We start from the raw sequence: 20,553 nt of genomic DNA on the forward strand, positions 1-20,553 counted from the left end.
TTCCTGCCTCCAGTGTCCAGTGTGTCTTCCGTAAAGGAAGTTGCCTCAGTGTTATCCGCAGACAAAAGCCCTGACCCAGGGGTTAAGGAATGTGAACCCAACGTTGTGACGATCAAGACTTTCCCTCGGGGCGGACATTGCCGGACACCTCAGCAAACACCCGAATGATCTCACGTGATTGTATGCTACTCGGTTCCCATTTTTGACACGGAACACTTGACCTGCAATTTGAAATGATCTCCATGTTTGCATGGTGATAATAAAGGCAGTTAACTCATTCATTGCCAGTTCAGCAGATATTATGTGACGTCTATTCTCATCAATGGCGGTGAATGAGTTAAATATTGGATTTTTTTTTTTTAAGGGAATTTTTTGTAATTAAAAAAAATTAGATAATTTTGCAACCAATCCCTAATGAGCCAAAAATGTTTTGGTTACTTTTATGAAGCTGGAATAAAAAAATATTGGGAATATCGTTTTAGTTTGGTCCAATTAATTAATTATTAATTAAATTTATTTATTTTTTTTATTATATTTTTATTTTGACTTCCAAAAGCCAAAACTTTAGACTGATAATCAAGACATTAGTTTCAGCTTTTAAAGTCTCTCGTGTGTTTTGCTGTACATTCCTCCGGATGGGAAACCATTGTCATTGCCACCAAAACACCCATAATCACTTTTACGGATGAGCTTGTCATGAATGCTCAAAGTACAAAGGAGACCAAAAGGCCCTTGTCTCATTTATCACCCACTTTAAGAGAGGCAGAGAGAGAGGAGGATGGGGGGGGGGGGCTGTCAAAGCAACCATAGCAGAGTTAACCGTAACAGTGGTGGTCTCTCGTCCCCCGAGGCTCAAGACCAAGTGGAGGAATAAGACGAGAGAGGAAACGGCGTAAAAGATAAAATGCAATAAGAGTTAAACACAGACAGGAGACCTCGGTTAGAAGGGTGTTGTGGAGCATCAAAACATCCCCTGGACAATTTATGGGTAGAGGTGAAAGGTCAGGGCGCTATTAATCATCACGCACGATGAGGATTAAATAGCTTGGGTCGATGAGAGAACCTGGTTTGAAAAAAAAAATGGTTGCGTCTGTCTTCTATTACAGAGTGGAGAGCCCCCGAGGCTACGCAGCGGAGAAATTTAGCCCCTCCCACCCGACTCTAATGAGCATTTGTGTCACTTGACATCACATTGCAAACATTGCGGCACCTTTAAAACGCTCAAGATGGATGAAGGGAAAAGGCTTTCAAGAGTTTTACAAAATGACACTCACCTTGAATGAGGGTTTTAAAATATTTTTTGAAACAACCTTCTTTTGATCTTTGGAGTGCCGTGCGTTGCATTAATTATGTATCACGCCTCAGTACAAACTTAACAGCAGCATGTTCATCATAAGGAATGGCGGATGGCTGGAGGAGGCACGTGGACGCCCTACATTGCTTCTGCGTGCACAGCAGAGGCGGTTTTAGTCTTGGAGGGGGGGGCAGGGTTTACAAATTGTAATTCTCGGATTCAATAAGTGTTTTTATTGTCTGTGGGCAAACCGCCGCGTTAAAAGGACAGGAGATGCCGGGCGAGATGGACGGGGTTTAAATTAGGAAAACTGTCGTGGTGGGAATGTACGGAGGGAGCAGAACAATGCGAGTTAAGTGGTGGAGAGTTGGCAGTGGTGTAATGCAGGAAGATTTATGCAAAGTCAACATGCTGCTTCTTGTTCAGGGTTTTGCCGAGGGGAGGGGGCGGGGGGGGGGGGGGGGGGAGTGCATCTGCCCAAACTTTTTGGGCATCCAGAATGAATTCATAGATATTTATGCTGTGTTAGCAGATTAGCGAGTTAATGAAGTGGATTTCCTCGAGGTAAAAAAAATAGAACGATTCGCTTCATCGAGTACAATCGGATCTGCAAATTCAGATGCCTCACAATAGAAAATCGATTAAAACAAATCAATTGATTCGACCGATCGGTCGTTCAGGACAATCCAAACTTTTTTTTTTTTTTTTTTTTAAACGAACTTCTCGATGGCTACCTCCTGTCTTAAATGTAAATAAGAAAAAAAAGAAAAAAATCCATCATTACACAAGTTCTCTATTGGATTAAAGTCTCCAAGAACCTCCAACAGGACTCCCTGAGGGACACCTTCTTCAAGTCCACAAAGAATATCCACACAAAGATTCCAACATGCAGGAACATCTCAACTTCTATGCAGCGAGCCCACAACTTTAGTTCAACAGATGTGTGACCAGGTTAAAATAACACCAGATAGGCAGTGAGAAGAAGAAATAGCTGCTGGAAGTCTCTGAGTTGTTAGGAAAACTTAAAGTGCGGTGGAATCTTTTTTAATATCAACAGTAAAATGCATTTCCCTCCCACCCTGAAAGATTTTCACTCTCTTTTTACCCGATTTAAGGGTTCACGCAAAGGCTTCGCATGGCGTCGCTGCAGTGTGATGTTGGGCTGTAGGAGTACCCCCTGCGTGGGTCCCTTTGCAGTGCAGATCCAGTAGTTGGACTTGTGTCGAGAACGCGCGAGGCAGAAGAGAGGAGTACAGCGGCGGGGTGAGCAAGTCGAGGTAGAAACGCAACATCGCACGAGACTATTTGACTTTTGCAGCGATCAACTCGAAGAGGAGCACCGGAGAGGAACAACAACAACACCTGGTGTGGTGTACTCGAGCCGCCGGTGAAAAAGTCCCGAACGACCGTCTCAGCTGGCATGAGCTAACCGAACCCACCAGACAGAAATGGAAACCAAACCGTTCTTGTCATTGGGTGAGTTTGGAAATTGCATTGTTTATTCTGCAAATGCATGCTGGTATCTTTTATTTTGATTTATTTTTTAGGGGTTTTGCTTGAAATGTTGCCACCCCCCTTGTCGTGTGTTCGTTTCTCGCTTTTTTTTTTTCCTCCTCACTCGCTCTTTTTTTATGACAGCGAGTTGCCAAGCGCGTCCGCACGCCTTGAACTCGAGCATGACCGTTGTTTTTTTTCTTCTGGAAATGTGAAATGTGTATTTTGTGGGGCAAAAGAAAAAAAAAAAAAAGAGAGTCGCTCTCCAATGCTGATGACATTCCGCTTTGAGTGACAGAGTCGCTCGGGATAAGATGTGCGCGCTTCTCGCGTGCGCTTCTTGGATGAAGTTTATTTATATCAAAAAAGAAAACAATTGATATTCTCGCACTTTAATTATCATGACAGAAATTAAGATTAATGTCAAATCTTTGTGATTTAGTCACTATGTAAACACCCAAGAGTTTTTAACTCAGTGGGCAGGGTCCGCTTTTAATTTTGGGTTCTGTGTTACGTAACACTACGCTTAGTTTGATGCTGCGGTGTTTGCGTGTTTTCTAAAAAAAGTAAAAAAAATCCGATAATTTTGGGAATTTTTAAAAAAAAAAATAAACATTACACAGGTTATAATAACATTTAAAAAAACAGTTTTGTGCGACTTAAAGTTGCTTCACTCTTAGGTCAGAGATTCTGTGTGGAAAGGGATATTGCATTATTCATTTTTTTTAAATCGTGTGGGACGGACTTGACAGTTTATTATGCAGTGTTGTGGAAGAGCCCAGCAGGGGACTGGAGTTAAGAATTAGCTTTAAACTCTACAAGTATCCAAGCTGATTTGAACGCATCGTCCCCGTAGAAGTAAAATCATACAACCGTTCAAATCTTAAAATAAAGTATTGCATCAGTGTCTTTGAGGGATCCCTCGCTTCCACGCATTGTAAATCATTAAAGCTGTATGCTACTGTACGCTTGTCAAAGTGACCCTTGTCCCCTGTAGAGGTGATGCAGCAGAACGCCCGACTGTGTTATTTTGTCTGCTGCTCTTTCATGAGAGCATCGTGTTACAGCTCGACACGTATCATCAGTCGCCTGTACGCGTCACGGACATTCACGGGACTTGTGGGATTCGGGGCGGCCTTCTTCAGTTACGCTTTGCAGCCCCCCCCCCATCCCCTTATTTTGTTTTATTGTAGGGACATTATATCTAGTGTCCACACAGAACGGAAAAGGACTCAATTTATCAAAGTAGTCCATCGATATGCCTGTCAGCATATCTAAGTAGTCTAAAAGCAAGCTGAGGTTGATGCCATTATTAACGTGATGGCGCTCATATTTTCCCTCAAGATACATCACATGCTGTATCAGCAGCTTTCCGGTGCTTATCCGCCCTGTGCTAATATCGCCATTTCTATTTCAACTTGGTCCATCAAAGGTCCCACTTGGTGGGTGATTTGTTAATTAGCAGCTATCTTCTAAGTCCTTGGGAGTATTGATTAGCCGCTCATTTGGTTATTATCTGTCACGCGGCATTAGTGGATTCGGACGTTTTGAAATGGCAAGTTCACAAATATCAAGTCAGAGTTTTTTTTCAAGGCTCTCCTGAAAGTTCCTTTAATAAAATAAATGGAAATGTGAATGAACAGGGGGAAAAAAATGACATTTGCGTACCAATGCCGGATTCAAACGACTCAAAAATGCTCAAGGTCACCTCCACTGTCATCATACCAATCAGCCTTGTCCTTCGCCAGTGCCAAACAAAACGCTTTTTTACCAAACGGCAGTCAATTGGTAGCTGTCCCCGCTTCCCCATAAACTTCTTTTATCACCTACTAATGAGGCTTTTAGTCTGTAATCAAATTCCCCTCGACGATATTAGCTACTGTGTATGATGCTATTTTACTTTTTTCTGAGGGGGGGGCTGAGGTGTACAAATACTCAGACATGCACGCCCCCCCCCCCCCCTCCCTTCCCAAAACCAATGAAGTTCATAGTCTTTGATGGGAAAGTGAGAATTGTGTGTGTGTGACATTCCTTTTCTGGCTGTAACTCAGGAACAAAGGTAATAGTGGGAGAGGGTGTCCGTCTTCCGGGAGGGGTGTGTGTTAGTGTGTGTGTGTGTTGCATGGAATTACAGCGCCCAAAGCATTTGGCCAAGTTTGTCTTTTATTGCCGTCCAGTTTTGTGTTCCTGATGTGATGCCTTCGTCTCCCCCCCCCCTCCCCTTCCCTTTTGAGAGAACAGGGCTGCAGCTGTCATTTTTATTGGGGCGGGCGAGGGGGGGGCGGTTTATAGCAAGACTTAATGGTTTAAAGTGACAGCTCTCTCCTGAAACCACTACGTCTGAATTTCACTCGAGAGGCTTTCGATTTAAATGAAAAAAAAAAAAAAAAAAAAAAATGTGCCCATTCCAATTACGCACTCGTCGCTTTGCTTAGCGGTCGAACGAGAGTCGGTGATGCAGAATCACTGATCGACTCAAAAGCTCGTTAATTATTTGTGCAAAAAAAAAAAGTTGGCCTTCACAGGAGGTCTTTATTGATAATACTTGCGGTGAACTTTGCACCTCAAACTTTGACCTTTGCCCCCCATCTGTTCTATCATGTGGGGAATTTGCCTTTAGCGTCGTGCCTGTTGTTTAAAGCGCTTCAAGACTTTCAAAAGTTTTGCTTCATCCTCTTTTGGACCTCTGATTTCCTTATTTGATTTTCATTTGTCACAAGTGTTGTGGAAATCAAGACACAATCATTTTTAAATCCTTGATGATGTCATTGTTGCTACTATGAGTGAAACCTTGCTGCTGTTTTTTTTTTTTTTTTTTTTCACCCAGCACCAAGTTTATTCACACGGTCAAAATTGTTGGTACCTTTCCGGTAAAGGGAAGAAAAAAAAAAACACTGTGGTCTCTGAGTCTGGCTGGAATTTCCCAAAATGTATGTACTGTATAGACAAGCCAGAGAGCTTCTGGGAGAATGTCCAGACGTGCCAGAATTTTTTCTGTTAGCTCAGTCAACAAATGAAGCATGAGTCTGAATCTTAGTGATGGGGAAAACGAAGCTTCATATGTGCTTCATGAAGCAGTTGTATTTTTTGGCTCCTCTAGAGGGCGCTCTCAATGCTTTCTTTCACCAGTCACCCGAGGACGATGAGGTTTTTATTTCTCGCCTCCTCGAGAGTCTGCATGCCTCAGTATTCAGGGTGCGTCCGGCACAATCTTTTGAAGTCGAAGCACAGTCTCTGTGGGAATTTGACCAGATCACACCCGTAATTCGCATTGAGAGGAAGGTCATCTCGCCCTCCTCTTGAGCCAGTGCTCGCCTCTCTTACTGGAAGATGAGCCAAAGCGACAAGGGACATCAAGCACATACGTGAGAAAGAAGTGTAAAAAGCCAATGCACAATATGATCTCGTTGTGTTGTGACATTCAAATGCTGCCAAGAAAGCATCAAATCAGTAGCTGTCAGGAGCCTCTCCTCTTTTCTACTCCTCCACATTCCTCATCTTGGCATATTTTAGATAATAAAAACAAGTGTCTAATCTCCCTCTTGGATTGCGTGGATGTGTGAAGACGACTTCTGTTTCTTGCCTTCCGGAATCACGTTTGAAGCCTTTAGTTGGTCGAATGACTTCATATCAAGTGACATAAAAATAATATAGCTTGCCGGATGTTTTGATAATTTTGATATTCTGTATATCGATCTATTCTTACTATATCGATTTTTTTATGGTATGCTAACAACTAGGCTAGTTTTGAAGCTAATGTCGTTTTTTTATTATTTTTTTTTATTCAAACCTTGCTAACACCTGCTTTAAAAAAAAAATCCAACAGCTGAAAAGTATCACGTTGCATTTGTATGTTTTGAGTGTACAGTAAATCACGATGGTTCCCGTTTCTTGCGCGGAATCCACCGCCGCGTTCAGCAAAAATGTTTCAAACCATCTTTCGACACAGAGATCACGTTTCCACATCAGCGCTCGCCTCGTTTGTTCTTCAGACCGTTGTGTATCTCGTTTCAACCTGATCTTTATTCTCTTGCAAAGTGTTCTTCAACTTCTCACAACAACCTTATTGCTGAAACAAAAACCTATTTGTGTATTTCACAAACTGCCAAGCAAAAAAAAACGTGAGCTAACAAAGTTTCCTTATGTAGTCTGTTCCAACGCTTAGTCCGAAAACCTGATGAACTGTTTTTTTGACGCCTGCTGGTCCAACATGTTCATACATCCGCCCAGACTGTGTGGCCTACACTCACCTATACATATGCACACAGTCTGAGCGGTGATCCAGAGTTTTTTTTTTTTGTCACCTATGGTTAGACACCTTGCCAAGGACGCCTGGTTTTAGGAATGTTCTCCAGCTCAGGAAGCTGCAAGGGGCGGGGCTAGAAAAACACTGGCATCATTGCAACTTGGTTTTAAAAAATAGACTGCTACTGTACATGTATGTAGATGGCACCTGCATGAGAAGTTCTGGAGCTTGCATGCATGGACTGACGTTATGCTTTCGGAGCAGCTGAGAAGCTGAATACGCTGTCTGGAAGAGGCAAGGTCGGGAGGTTGTGGCTGGGTCACGCTCTGTGGGAGCGCGGCAGCCTCTCCAGACATGACAGCGAAGAGGCCGAGGAGGAAAGCGAGATTGCGAACGGAAGTCGGAAGCTGTTTTTATTTAGCTTCCCTCGGTACTTAATTCATTGACTGGCCGACGTTACATGGGAGGTACTTGTTGTGAAGAGTAATACGAGTCAGCTCATCAGCTGAGCACGTATTATGTTGCCGCTCCTTAAAATAGGAGCATGCTAAGTTGCTCTGGGGGGCTATTAAAGTCTTGACTTCAAATCAGAGAAATGAAGGAAGGAGGGGTTCTTGTGTTGGTGAAAGGAAAGAGTGAAAGGAATAAATGGGATGGACACATCTGGAGTTCCTCAGCACAATATTTGTGCAGCATCTGGAACAATTCCCTGGAATTTTTAGGGTCCCCTCCTTTCAGTTATGTTTTTTCCTTTACACCCCCCACTCCCCCACCCCTCCAATCCGGTTTTCTTCAAAGTCTTGCACCTTGATCCCGCAAGCACGTAAATATTCACGTTGAAATGCATGTTGGGCCAATGCAGACTTTATAGTGACTCAAATTGGACCCATGTGACCAACTCCAGCCAGGGCCCGGCTAATTAAGTGGCACTGGGCTGTGAATTTAGACCTTTTCCAGACTTGGGCCAAGCACCAGCCCTCATAAAAATAGAGGGGGGGAAGACTTGAAAAAATTCCCCACCTTCCACAGACAGTAAACCCTTGCTTGAAAAACACTTCTGGTGCAGTTCTTCAAAATCAAATAACCTGTCAGATATTTATTTTTAAGACTAGTGCGAAATTATATTAACAGCTTATTTGACCAAGGCGAAAATGCCGAGGCACGGATGAACCTCAGCCGTGAGATCACAGGAGCATTTCTCTCCCCGCTCGCCGCCTGCTCATTAGCGATGAAGATTTCGACAAGCTCCGAGCACCTCCCGCCTTACCTGGGTGAAGCCCTTCAGGGGCTCCCTGGTGTTGCTGATGGGCAAGTAGCTTTGAGTGAAAGCCAAAGCGGGAGAGCATCGAGGTACATGCTAATGCGAGTGGTGAGATCAAAAGGAGATGTCTGATGGTCTCCGGCTGATCTGACGTTTACTGACGACGGGGCCCCTCAGGGAACCCTCGTGCCCGCTGCTTGGGTAGAGGGCACTGATCAGACATGATGGAGGAGATAGCAATGCAGATTGGGTTTCAAACTGTCTTCTCTGTTGTCTAAGTCCACAGATGTGGGCCCTGCACCAATGTGTAATATTTTCCTTGTGCCTTGAGTTTATTTTGTGACCTCACTCTCGCTCATCCACTTGACCAGCTGTGTATCTCTCTGATTCAATTTAGCATTGTTTTGGACCCTATATTTTGAGTGGCGCACCATTGTTGAGCTCTAAAGCGATCTGACAGTTTGTCTCGCTTGGTCAGTAATTGTTATTTGAGTTAAGAGATTTAAGCCCTCCAGGCAGCGTTTGTATTTTTGGATCTGCCCTATGCTACAATGGCTCAGTGCCTCTTGCAGCATTGGCAGGTAAATACGCAGTGATGTCATCGGTGACATTTCGATGGAAGGAGTCGGCAAGATGTGACCTGAAAAATGGACTAACCTCTTGACTGGGAGTCCATCGCAGTGAAATGATTGCATTGAACTTGAATCAGATTAGAATTTTTGGAAGGCAGAAATTTGGCAGATGTGGGCAAAAATTGACCTCACGATACTGGATGACTCTACTGTTTGGGTTAGCTAGCCAGCTAGCTTACCGTCTAACTAGCATTCACTGTCTTTCTGCACATTAAGGGAAACAAACCAGGAAATTAAATTAATTCTTTTTTTGACATACTACATAAGGCGCACCTGATTATAAGATGTATTGATTTTTTTAGAAAATTAAAGAATTTTAAGTGCGCCTCGTAGTTCGGAAAATACGTTATAAGCCGCTAAAAATCCAACATCCTTTTTTTTATACCCTTTATACTCTCCTACGCTATCACGTCGGAAAATGGACAGAATATTTTCCGGTCGTTATAATCTTCTGTTTTGAGGCTGTCTCACACTCAGTGTGTTCACTCCTGTTATGATCTTTTTCACGCTAAGGCTTTTGCTTTGTTTCACGTCTCAGAGGCAATGGCTCATTCTAGTCTTTAATACTCCCGTTTTTTGTGCTCACTGAAAAGCCGTACATCCCACCAGAATACGGTAACGCATCACACGAGTTATGTTGAGCCTCATCCCCCGCGGAAGAGAAATAATTTATAAAATGAAATCTACATTTGTTGTGTAAATGACCACATGCTGTAGGATATTTAATCCCGCCTGCAGTCGATCCCAGTCATGTGACTTGACCTAGTTTTGTTTGCCTCCCTCTGCCTGTCTCTCGTTTCGTTCTCTTTCTGGCCCTTTCACTTTTTTAAACTGATTTCTTTCTCCATATGCCGTCTCTTCGCTTTTCGGCACGTTCCGTATTAGCACTGTTTAGTATTCCGGATCTTACCTCGTCAGTTTTCTGCTGACTTTCATGTTTTTGGTGTCATGCCCTTCCCTTGACTTGGGGTCAATCCATCATTCAACCTACCATAAAAACTTGTTGCTTTAAAATACGTGCTACATTCCTTTGCCGGTCAGACATTTCAGCTAGTCCTATGAATTTTTCTGAAAAACAAATCTAATATTGCCCTTTTTTAAAATAATGTTCTGTACATTGACTTGGCTAAGTTTTCCTGAAAGAGAAGCTGTGAAAACTCGGTCGAACAGGTTTCTTGGCAAAGTCTTTGGGTAGATGACGTGCTGACCCCTCGGAATGTGTGGTATGTGTTCATTCTTGACGAGCACACATTTTTGGAGTCATACTGTAACCTACAGAAAACCTGAACTGTCCGTGAAAGTGGAAACAATAATGTAGCACTCAAGGCTATTTTTTTTGGACGGATTGTTTTGATTTCGATTTTGTTAACTATCAGCCATTTTTATTCTGGACTTTGAATATAAGCGAAGCAGCCAAGTTGGAGCTGAAATGCTGTGTATTTATTTTACCTTGACATTAAAATACCTTCATTGAGTTTTAAGATTTGACACCCTTGACAAGATGATTACAATATTTTTCTCTAATGGAGCTTTACACGTTGGAACCCTCTTAGTCCCGTTCAGAGTTAATGCATTCATATTAAAAGCAATTGTAGCTACGGAGAAGGTTCATATACTCTTTCTAATCCGGCTGGTGATGTGACTCATACTCAATTTTTGCGTATTTGATTGTCTTTGCTTTCAGTGAACGTTGATGTAAAACAGGTGCAGCGCCAGATGTTTGTGTTTCATGTTTTAAATTATGTACCGCTTCCATCACGTATGATTCTTACTGCTGTGATGTGCGAGTCACCGTGTTTGACCGTTTAGTCTGGATTTTCTCATTTTTCAAAAATAAAATAATTAAAATCTGAATTTATGATAGAAACTTGGACAAAGTTGGATTATTTGACAATATGAACGAAAACTGTCAGAATGGGTCAACGATGTTGTACATGTTGGATTAGGCATGATTCAAATTTGATTGGTGAATCTGGGTCAGATTTTTTGAACATATTCTACCAAGACGATTGAAGATTCTTCATTGTGTTGTTTTGGGGTCTTTTGTATTTATTTACATTTTCAACAAGTTATTTTCAGATGTTCTGTGCTAAAGTAGCAGTGTGGGGGGGGTTAATGAATGTCAGAATATGTTCTCCTGAAGAGATGCTAACTTGGGCGTGCAAAGCCCATTTAGCGAGCGTGCTCCTGAACCATCTGGTGGGAATGAGGCAGATGAATCGGGCACAGGTCGCAAAAGCATTTTCACCTCAGAGCATCTCGACACCAATGTGTTCCATCTCACTCGCCGTGCGAGTGGAGCTTTATTTTCAAACATGATTCGCTGGAGGTGATTCTCTTTGATCGCTTCATAACGTCCTCTATGATGAAGGCCGAAACTAATTGCAATGCATATTTAAAGCGAAAATATGACTTTTGATGCTGGTTTGAATCACTTTGAATGCAAGATGATTATAAGAAAATATCCAATGGCCATCCATTAGACGAGGACTTGATTTTTTCTCGACAAGGAACCGCCCTTGATTTCAACATTCTTGTCTGTTTCCGAATCAAAGCAGCTTCTTTGTGCCCGTGCGGCTTTTTCGGGAGTCCAATCACCCAAATTTGATTAGTCGTTCGCCTGAGCGCCGGCGGGCCCGCCGAGTCGCCCCCTCGTTGGCTTATTTGCCCCCGAGAAAGGTTGTGATGTGCGGAAGCAGACTTTGAACTGACCCATTTTGTTTCTTCCCCTCTGACCTCGTTTGGCACACTCTTTGAGTTTCTCTTCCTGCAACCCTCATCTACCCACGATGAAATTTTCTTCGTGATGAACGCGGAGGATAAATAATTTTGCCTTCTGCTTAGCGTGTATTGTATTTTTTAAGCTGCTCTGCTCAGTAATACCAGTCCTCAGGCTGCGGTTTAATGGGTGGTGTTCGGTTTTCTGCGGAAAGTTTGCCACCCCACGGCAACTGCCAATTCCGTTACTTGGTATCTTTGAATGACTCAAAGCCAACATTGTAGAGAAGTGATTGTGGTCGTTTCAAAAGTGTCACACCTTAACTCTTGCATGACCGTCATGAAAATAGTGAGTCATTCCATGAATCTTTTTAGGTTTTAATTGCCAGAGCAGATTTCAATAACAGGAACAAATGTGAAGAGAAACGCAATCTTGAAATTTATTTGTTTTTGTCTGAAGATGACAATTGTGTCTTCAAACCAAGGTCTGGGCATCTGCTTTTCTTTATTATGTCTCGTCTATATCTTTGACTTAAAGAGACCCTCAGGTTTCTCAATTCTACCACAGGAGAGTGCGATATGGCCTAAAAAATTTTATGACCCAATCTTATAACCTGATGCGCCTTATAGTCCGAAAAATACGGTACTTTTGCCTGGCTGAAAAACAGGCTTTTTGTGTGTAGTTGCAAACACAAAGTGAAATAAAAGACCATTGAAAATATTTTATTTCTATTTTATTTCCCAACCATGTCAGGGTTGCTTCCGAGTAAAATCTATTGCGTAAGTGTGGGCGAACGCTCGAGTCTCTTGTACAGGACACACAAAAGGAAGGACAAACTTGCTTTTTCACAAGTTGTCTCGTCACAAAGAGGCTCGCTATGGAATCGCTTACCATGTCCAATGACATTCGAGTTGAAAACTGTGGCGATTGATGGCTCTGCTGTCCCGACCGGGATATTTTTCCCCGGAGTCCATATTGGGAATGTTTTTTTTTTTATTGCACCTCAGAGATACATTAAGACCCCGGTGAACTTTGACCTTGGGCTTGATCCCCTTGGCAACACGGAAGAACAATCACGACAAGAGCAAAGCTGCCATACCTTCGACTCTCGTAAATGGCTCAGTGTACTGGATTTCATTGAAAGAATTTTGTGGAGTCTTGTAAAATCTGAAAGCAATTTTACTGATGTGTCCACGATAAATAATTATTGACATGTCAAATCTATGAATATGCAGTTCCTAGAACTTGTCCCTGGAAGTTTCTGTCATGCAGTTTTAAAGCTAACAGGATCTTAGAAATGAAATGCCAAAAAAAAAAAAAGATCAAGCATTTCTGTAATCACGGTCATGCTGATGCGAGTAAACGTACCGTCTAATGATCCCGTGCCATGGAGCGATTTTAATGACTGGATGTGTAGAACCATACCGATCTTGACAGCTACTTGAACATTTTCTCACCTGTTGCAGCGATAGCGTTCATGACAGAGCTGTGATTTAGATAAGATTTAATGCACGAGCGGTACTTTACCCGCTAAACCGGTGATGACAGCCGGAGCTGAACCGGCACGTACATGTTGAAGACAGCACATCTCTTTTATCATTTCGCTCAAGGCTTGCAAAGTAATGCCCTGTACTTACTGTAATTTACGATACACATGTGGAATGCTTTTTGTGGGTGTAATAATCGTCTTTTTTTTGTTTTTCCGCAGGGTTCCTGAAGCCCCAGTGCTCGTTAGCTCCTCCGATGCAGCGAGGCCGCAACGAAGCGTGTTCTTGTTTCAGCGGTATGTGTTCCCTGCATCAGCGACGCCTGTCCTCAGGTAAAGTTGTCCATCCCCACCAACCTGTTCTACCTGTGCTGGTTCGATAAAATAGACGAAAAAAGCCCTCGGTGAACAAACAAATAAGGAATGACCTTAAAATGTGTTGATCGGGGATAAATCGGCCAGCAGTAAATAAAAAATATGTATTTGTCAACATAAAAAATTATATTTTTTGTATTTTTAAAGCATAATATAATTAATATTATATTAATATAATTATAAATATTATAATAATAATCATATAATTAATTTTAAAATATGATATAATTATTTTTTTAATTAAATATATATATATATGAATAATATATAAATACTGAAGATACAATCTGCATTTATCACTTTTAAAATCAGAAAATATAAGATGATAAAATAAATTTTTTTAATGGGTGTTTTAGGCTGGAAGTGGAAAAGTGTTGCGTGTTTCTCCTGCCCGAAAGGTTTACCTTGGGGCCGTTTTGGAGACAGCACCGTTCTTGCTTGGCATGATTTATGGCGTGTTTACATGCGAAGGCCTCGTGATTGACGCGCTAACAGAGGTGCTCTGAAAACGGTCTCGTCCTGAATGCACTTCAGTCATCACCATCGGCGTGCTCGCTCTGACATCATGGCAAACACAAATGTCTGTTTTGCATCTAGTCATTGCGGACGTTCCAGCTTTGAACATAGTTATCACTCCACAGTGAAGTCATGCAACGTCCTGTGACTCGCCGTGTCAATATCTTGCATATCATGTAAGGGCTGTCATTTTTCTTATCTCATCTGTTGAATTTCATTCAAGATGACAAGCCCAGTAGATGAAAAATGGGATAGCCAACATCCATAATATGTCGAATCTAATCCCTGAAGCATTTAGACATGTTTCCATTCTACAAGTGGCTAAAACCACTTGTAGAATATCAACTCGGGATATTCAATCCAACAGACAGCATTTTTCATTTACAAAAATTGCTCTTTGACTCCATACAAAGCTTTTTCCTATTGCTAGAAATGCAAATGTGAACCCTGAGCGAACCAGAGCAAACGCACACTTTATATCTTTCTCACTTTGATCTGGACCAGGCGCCTGAATTACAAATGCGAAGCCTAAAAAGTCAAGAGGATATTTTATTTCTCTTTTTCACGACTGCTGCTTGCTACCGGACAAGTTTGAGCATGATCAGTGAAGAGTTCACCTCCTAGCCCAAGCTTTGTTTTCTATTTCTACATTCGGAGCGATTGCTACATTTTTCGTTCAGCACTTGGCCGTGTTAAATATGTTTCGGGGGGATTCTCATTGAGAAACCGCTTGTAAAGAAACTGAGGTGAACCCCTCCGTTGGCCAAACTTTATCGAGCCTGTAATAATCACGGGGCTAATTATGGAAAGTGTTTCTATAAATTTGAGTGATTGGGCTCCAATCTCAACATTTCAGTGGCCCCGTTTTAACCACAATGACAAGCTGCTGCGAGAGGCGTGTAGCGGTAAGCTAGCAGGAGGTTTCTGGGAAGGATCGCTCTCGCCCCGAGAGCCGGATTCGGCGGCGATATGCTGAACTCCGGGCCGCACACTGATGTGGCTAAGCTCTGGTTTCAGAGGTTTGACATTATTTTGGCGCTTCAAAAACAAACTTACTGGAAAGGAACCGTGAGAAAAAAAAAATAAAAACCCGCGCAGGATTTTGCACTACACGGGGATCGCCGGTTATCGAATGATCCTGCCAGAAAAAATGAATCACTTTCTTTCTGGAGTTGTGTCGAATGAGGTGAGCGAGAGGGATGGCGTCAAAGAAAGGACAATAAAAACAGGGCTTCTTGAAAGCGCTCACAATGCGGGCCTTGTACTCCGATCGGGTCTGTCCTCATCGAGCGGAGTGGAGGAATGGAAAAGATTATCCGCAGGAATGTCTGGGGTGCCCTCAAACAGAGCGGGCCGCACGAGCGGCCAATAGGAAAGAGGCCCGCAGAGCGGCAGGCTAATTTTTTCCTGATGAACTCAGCCGCCTGCTTCACAATGCAGTCTGATTGCCAGGGCTGAATTCACATATGGTCCCTGTTTGGAGGGTCCGACTGACAGACTCAATTCTGCCTGGAGAGAAAAGGGGGTGGGACTTTGGTCGGGTGGACATGATTATTACCGGCTCCTCTTTTTTAGCCTTGGAGTGTTCGCTATAACTTTCTTCTCGTTCTTCTTCGTTTGCGTTGAATAAGTAACAATTACGCAGCGCATTCATGTTTACAGCAGACCCGCTTTGTTTCAAATCTTCCCAATTATTCTGGATCGCACATTTATCTAGGACCAGACAAAAATGTGTTTCAAGTGAGGCATTGTGGAGAGCCTCCTGAAGTAGGCAGCGTGTTTTTGTAGACCTTGTGGTCCACACAGCAGGGTTTGAGAGACCGGGGAAGGTGGGTGGGCGTCCAAGAGAGGCTTGCACGAGGGGGGGGAAGGATTGCATGAAGTTAAAGCAGCCTCCATCTCCTCATATTTCCCATCGCGGGGTCCTCCGGAGGTGAGGGGGGTCACCGAGAGGGGCCTCGTTAGCCTCGACGTACTCCGTGCGCTCTAATTGGCTAGCCTGAGTCAATGCTCCCTGGTTACTTCCTGTTAGGTCAGAAGCCAGAGGGGCCAGAGAGTGCTTGGCCGCAGATGATGGGCCCGATCATCAGCACGGCAAAAACAGTTTTCATACAAAAGCCCCAACTATCATATCTCATTCTTTTAATGAGCGGGAGCTGACTTGAGACCAAGGGGACTGAGATTTGGCACAACAGCTGCCAAAATGTACTGTTTTGATTAGCTGTGTATATATTATATTCGTATTACTCAGCAGACATTGAGGAAAACTTTCCAGTTGCGCTCTTTGCTTTGTGCAATCCAACAGGGAGTGAAAGAATCTCCGTAATCTTTGTCCATTTGTTTGATTCCCCCTTGTGTCTCGGGTCCCGGTGGCCACGGTTGACCCTATGCTAACAGCTAGTGTACATCTGCAGAGGTGAAGGTCTCAGAGCGATGGCTATCGTCCACGGCGGGTCACTAGAAATCATAGCGACTAAGCCTTTGATAACTCCCTGAGCCTCTAATCCCCCTGCAGCAGCATCACAATGAAATGCTATCTCATTGTTGCAGCTCAAATCCAGAGCGAGGGGCCGAGGGCAGTAGACAGCAACGGACAGACGGTGCATGGGTAATAGACAGACCTGCTTAATTTAGAGTATGTCATCATTTTAGTCTGTCTAAGTTGAACCTGACCCTTTTATAGAGTTTTACAGTGTAGCGCTTACATCTGGGGGGGGTTTGCTGCTGCATTTTTTATCCACATAAATTAAAAATGTTCTTATTCTTCAAGTCCCACGTCGGGTAACGCAGAACAATATGTTCATGGCGGCAAATCGTGTTATGCTCTTGAAATCTATGAGATAATTAGGTGAAAAAAGTAGACATCTGGATGATTTCACGATCACTGACAGTTACACGCTGTGCTTCGAGTCTCGCTTTCAGGACTTGAACGCAAGTGGCGTGTTTATATATCCGTGAGGGCGACCAAGTGTTGAAGGGCAGGAGCCTCCTCGAACCACAGATAAACATTGGAGCATAAGTTACGGTTAGAAAAGAGCAGTTAGGTTAGCTTCTCTAAACGGGATAGCACACCCCTGATCAAGCTAGGTTTCATCATTTGTATGCTAGCTAGCTAAGATCATCCGACCCTTTGCGTCTCTCTCCGTCCCAGAGGATGAGAAGCTAGAGAAGAAGTGAGGAGGGGGCTACTCTTTGTGTATTTTGACACTAAAGTGGTTTGACATACTTGGCATTATCGCTGGCTTGGCAGCAGGGCTAGGGTGATGAAGCGCAACAGAGTGCTTGATCAGAATGTCACAGAAAATGTTCTCGACCGGAAGTCAGAAAGGTAGCTAGCTTCCACCTCTGCGCCCGCAGAAGGACAAACAAAGAATTTGGCCGCTCAAGGTCGAACGGTGTGATATTTGAATGTGTGTGTGAGATATTGTTGGGTGACAGAGTGCCGCGCTCAGACTGTCACATGTCCCTGCTGCACAGCAACAGGCCCACCCGAGTGTGTTAATGCAGGCTAGCACGCACCGTACAAATGAGCAAAGTGTTTGCATCCCCCATTTGGTTTCTCCGCAGAGAGTTCCGAGCCGAGGTACACAGCGGAGTGGTGCTAAGGTAGCGGCTAATGGAAATATCTTGTTGTAACTCTGCGGAGGAGAATTCGGGCTGTGGTGGGAAGTCAAATTAAAGCCCAAAACACGAGTGAAAATTCGTATTAATCGTCCTGCAACGAAATGGAACTAGGTCATAGTCAACGCAAGAATACCTGAGGCGTCGCTTTGGGAATTGTCGCAAAGAGTCGACCTTTTGAGTAAATGGAAATGCGGGATGGTGTAAAGGCTGTGTTAAAAGCCGCGCAGGCGCCTCTGGGACATGGCGTCATAACTCCATGGCAGTCATTGACATTGAGCTAATTGACTCGTGTCGTCGGCGTACACCAACGGTGACATGACTTCCAAATGAGGTTAGGGAAAGGATGAGGGATGGAGAGAGGAGGGGCTGAGGACAATGAGGGATGACGGTGAATAGGCGAAAAGCCAAATGTTAAAAACTGACGCTTTGAATTCGATCTATAATCTTTATTTAGCTAAAGTCGGAGTAGTGTGCTGATTCCCCCCCCCCCCCGACGATTGATCAGTTATGACTTGTCCACCTTTGCCTTGAAACTTTTCCAAGGAGTGGTAAAAGATAAATTGGAGAGTGTTGCACAAAATATTATGAAACCATCCAGTATATGTGGGACAATGAGGAGGTTCATTCCAGAAAGTTATTTCCATCACATTTTCTGCTCAAAAAAATGTATTTTCCTGCAAAATTGTTTCAAATTGTTTTCCGTCTTTGTTTAAAGCAATTTTGAAACGTTTTTCTCTTGCGTACATGTAGTCTACGATTTGCTTTATTTCTAATACCAAACACATAATTGCAAGGCTTAAACACTACAGCAATGATTAATTTTCTTCTACAGATAATGTGAAATTAATTACTTCATCTCGGGAAAAAAAAACCCTCAACATTTATCAATAATTCCAAATAAATTACCATTCGAAATGTTCAGTAATTAAAGAGGTCGCGAGGGGTTAGGTAGAGTTCATGCACCTCGGTAATCATCTCTTTTCAACCACCAACATTTTCAAGATCGGTCCAAACTTCGTAAAGCTCGCACGTTAGGTCAAACGTTTCCAACACGTCGATACGGCCAGTTTAATATTCTCTTTGACTTTGGCAGTAACCGAAAGGGAGTATTGATTTGAGCAGGGATTGCCAATTAATTTTCCAAAGAGGCCATGCGAGAAACTGGAACAGTTGGCAGTCGTTAACGACATGCTAACCTCAATCGTGTCCCATATTAAGATAAGAAAATAAAATTTCGAGCCTCGGCATGATTCAAATCCTCCTAACGACTTGTTTAGTTGTCTTTACTTGGCGTTTGTTTTCTTAGGTTCGACTTTCATACGCGTAAAGGAAAAGAAAGTAAGCAGTAGCTGCTGCCTGTAACTTAAGTTTCTAACGAGCACGTATTTGTGATTATTTAACAACCCTCCCCGCCATCTGCTCGGTGTATTGGGATACACAAGCAGGGCACGTGTGTCTGAGCTCGATGATTACACAAGAGCCGACTTACTTTTGCGTTGGCTGACACTGATGCGCCGCCAATTCCATTATTCAAACTTAGCTCGTTAGTTGAAAACAAGAACCAAAACAAGCAGACGGATAGTCACATGTACGATATAAAAAGGAGGAAATCACAGAGTCTTTGCGTGTACCTGCTGAGGTCGCATAAGTCGTTAATAGAAAAAGGTGTACAGAGTTTTTAACTCGTTCACTACCGTTGACGACTATAGACGTTAAAGATCCGTTTTAATAATGTGATTGCCTTGGTGTTGAAGAAAAAAACGATGACATTAGCACACGAGTCTTTCCTTTTGCTCCCAGTGGTAGAACAACGGCTTTAAAAGACTTCTGTTATCTGACTTCGTGTTATCACTTATACGGTTCACATTATCTGAGAAAGTTTGACTTTGTCCACTTTGAACGGATTGTAAAATGTCAGCTGAACTCATATTTATCTGTGTATTACCTCATGTGTTGGATCAGCAGAATTCAGGTATAGATTACTTCATCGACAATCCGACTGTGCACGTTTTCTTTTTGTGCAATTTGATTTTCTGAATATAAGTCGCGCTTAAAATCTTTAAGTGTGATGTTCTTTAATTGCACAAACGAGGTTTGTGTCCATTTGATGGACAGGAGGTATTTAGAGTGGGAGTGGGTGAGTGATTGTTAATCCGAAAGTTGGCAGAAAAGTAAACAATAGGCTTAGGTACATTATCCTTTGCAGAAGTTGCATCATTATTTGCCATGTTTACATTCTACTGTATGGTGCATCTTAAGGTTCAATTTGTCATACACCGACTTAATTAAAACCCAGCTAATTAGTATTCATTCAGTAAATAGGCCAGACTACACGAAGATATATAAGGCACTTGAGTGACACTCAAGTTATTCATCGTTATTAAACAAACGTATTACTGATATTAAAAGCAACTGAACAAATGTGGGAAAATAATTCCTTTCGTGGATGAGCACAAGAGGAGGGAGCACTTCTCTAATTGGAATATTTATAGAAAATATCCTTGAAAGAGGCACTAAATTTGGAGCTGTGGCTTCGGGCTGTGTGTAACATCGCTTTTGTTTTATCTTTAATAGGGGGCATGAGTTGACACTGATTTGCAAATTCCCCCTCCATTCACCGCACATTTGGAATGATGCAAAAAGTATGTCAAATATTTCTGACCAGTCAGCTGCTTGAGAGTGTTTCATATTCCAAAGACAAAACTTTTTCAACATTCAAATGCTCATAATTCAAATTTACGTTGAAATACAAGCGACCGCTGATAAATGACAAGGAACCTTTTCACAGAGTGATTTGACTCGGGACCCCGCTGTAATGTTTTCCCAGCTTCCGATGTCATTTCTGTGAGGGTTGCTTAATGTGACGGACTGTTTCCTTCCCTCGGTACACTTTGAATTGCAGGGTA

General features: G+C 42.8%; 1 protein-coding gene across 2 annotated transcripts in view; it reads left to right on the forward strand.

Moving 5' to 3' along the window:
* Positions 1-2,471: 2,471 nt before the first annotated feature.
* The window catches only part of rxraa (retinoid X receptor, alpha a), a 48,645-nt gene continuing 30,563 nt past the window's right edge, over positions 2,472-20,553 (forward strand). Inside the window, exons 1-2 of one of the 2 annotated variants that reach the window (XM_049738107.2) lie at positions 2,472-2,770; positions 13,355-13,465. In XM_049738107.2, the coding sequence (XP_049594064.1) occupies positions 2,743-2,770; positions 13,355-13,465 (139 nt within the window). In that variant the 5' untranslated portion in view covers positions 2,472-2,742. The remainder of the gene's footprint in view (positions 2,771-13,354; positions 13,466-20,553) is intronic. The other variant, XM_049738108.2, reaches the window with a different exon arrangement.

Source organism: Syngnathus scovelli, chromosome 13, assembly GCF_024217435.2.
Source record: "Syngnathus scovelli strain Florida chromosome 13, RoL_Ssco_1.2, whole genome shotgun sequence".
Taxonomy (NCBI): Eukaryota; Metazoa; Chordata; class Actinopteri; order Syngnathiformes; family Syngnathidae; genus Syngnathus; species Syngnathus scovelli.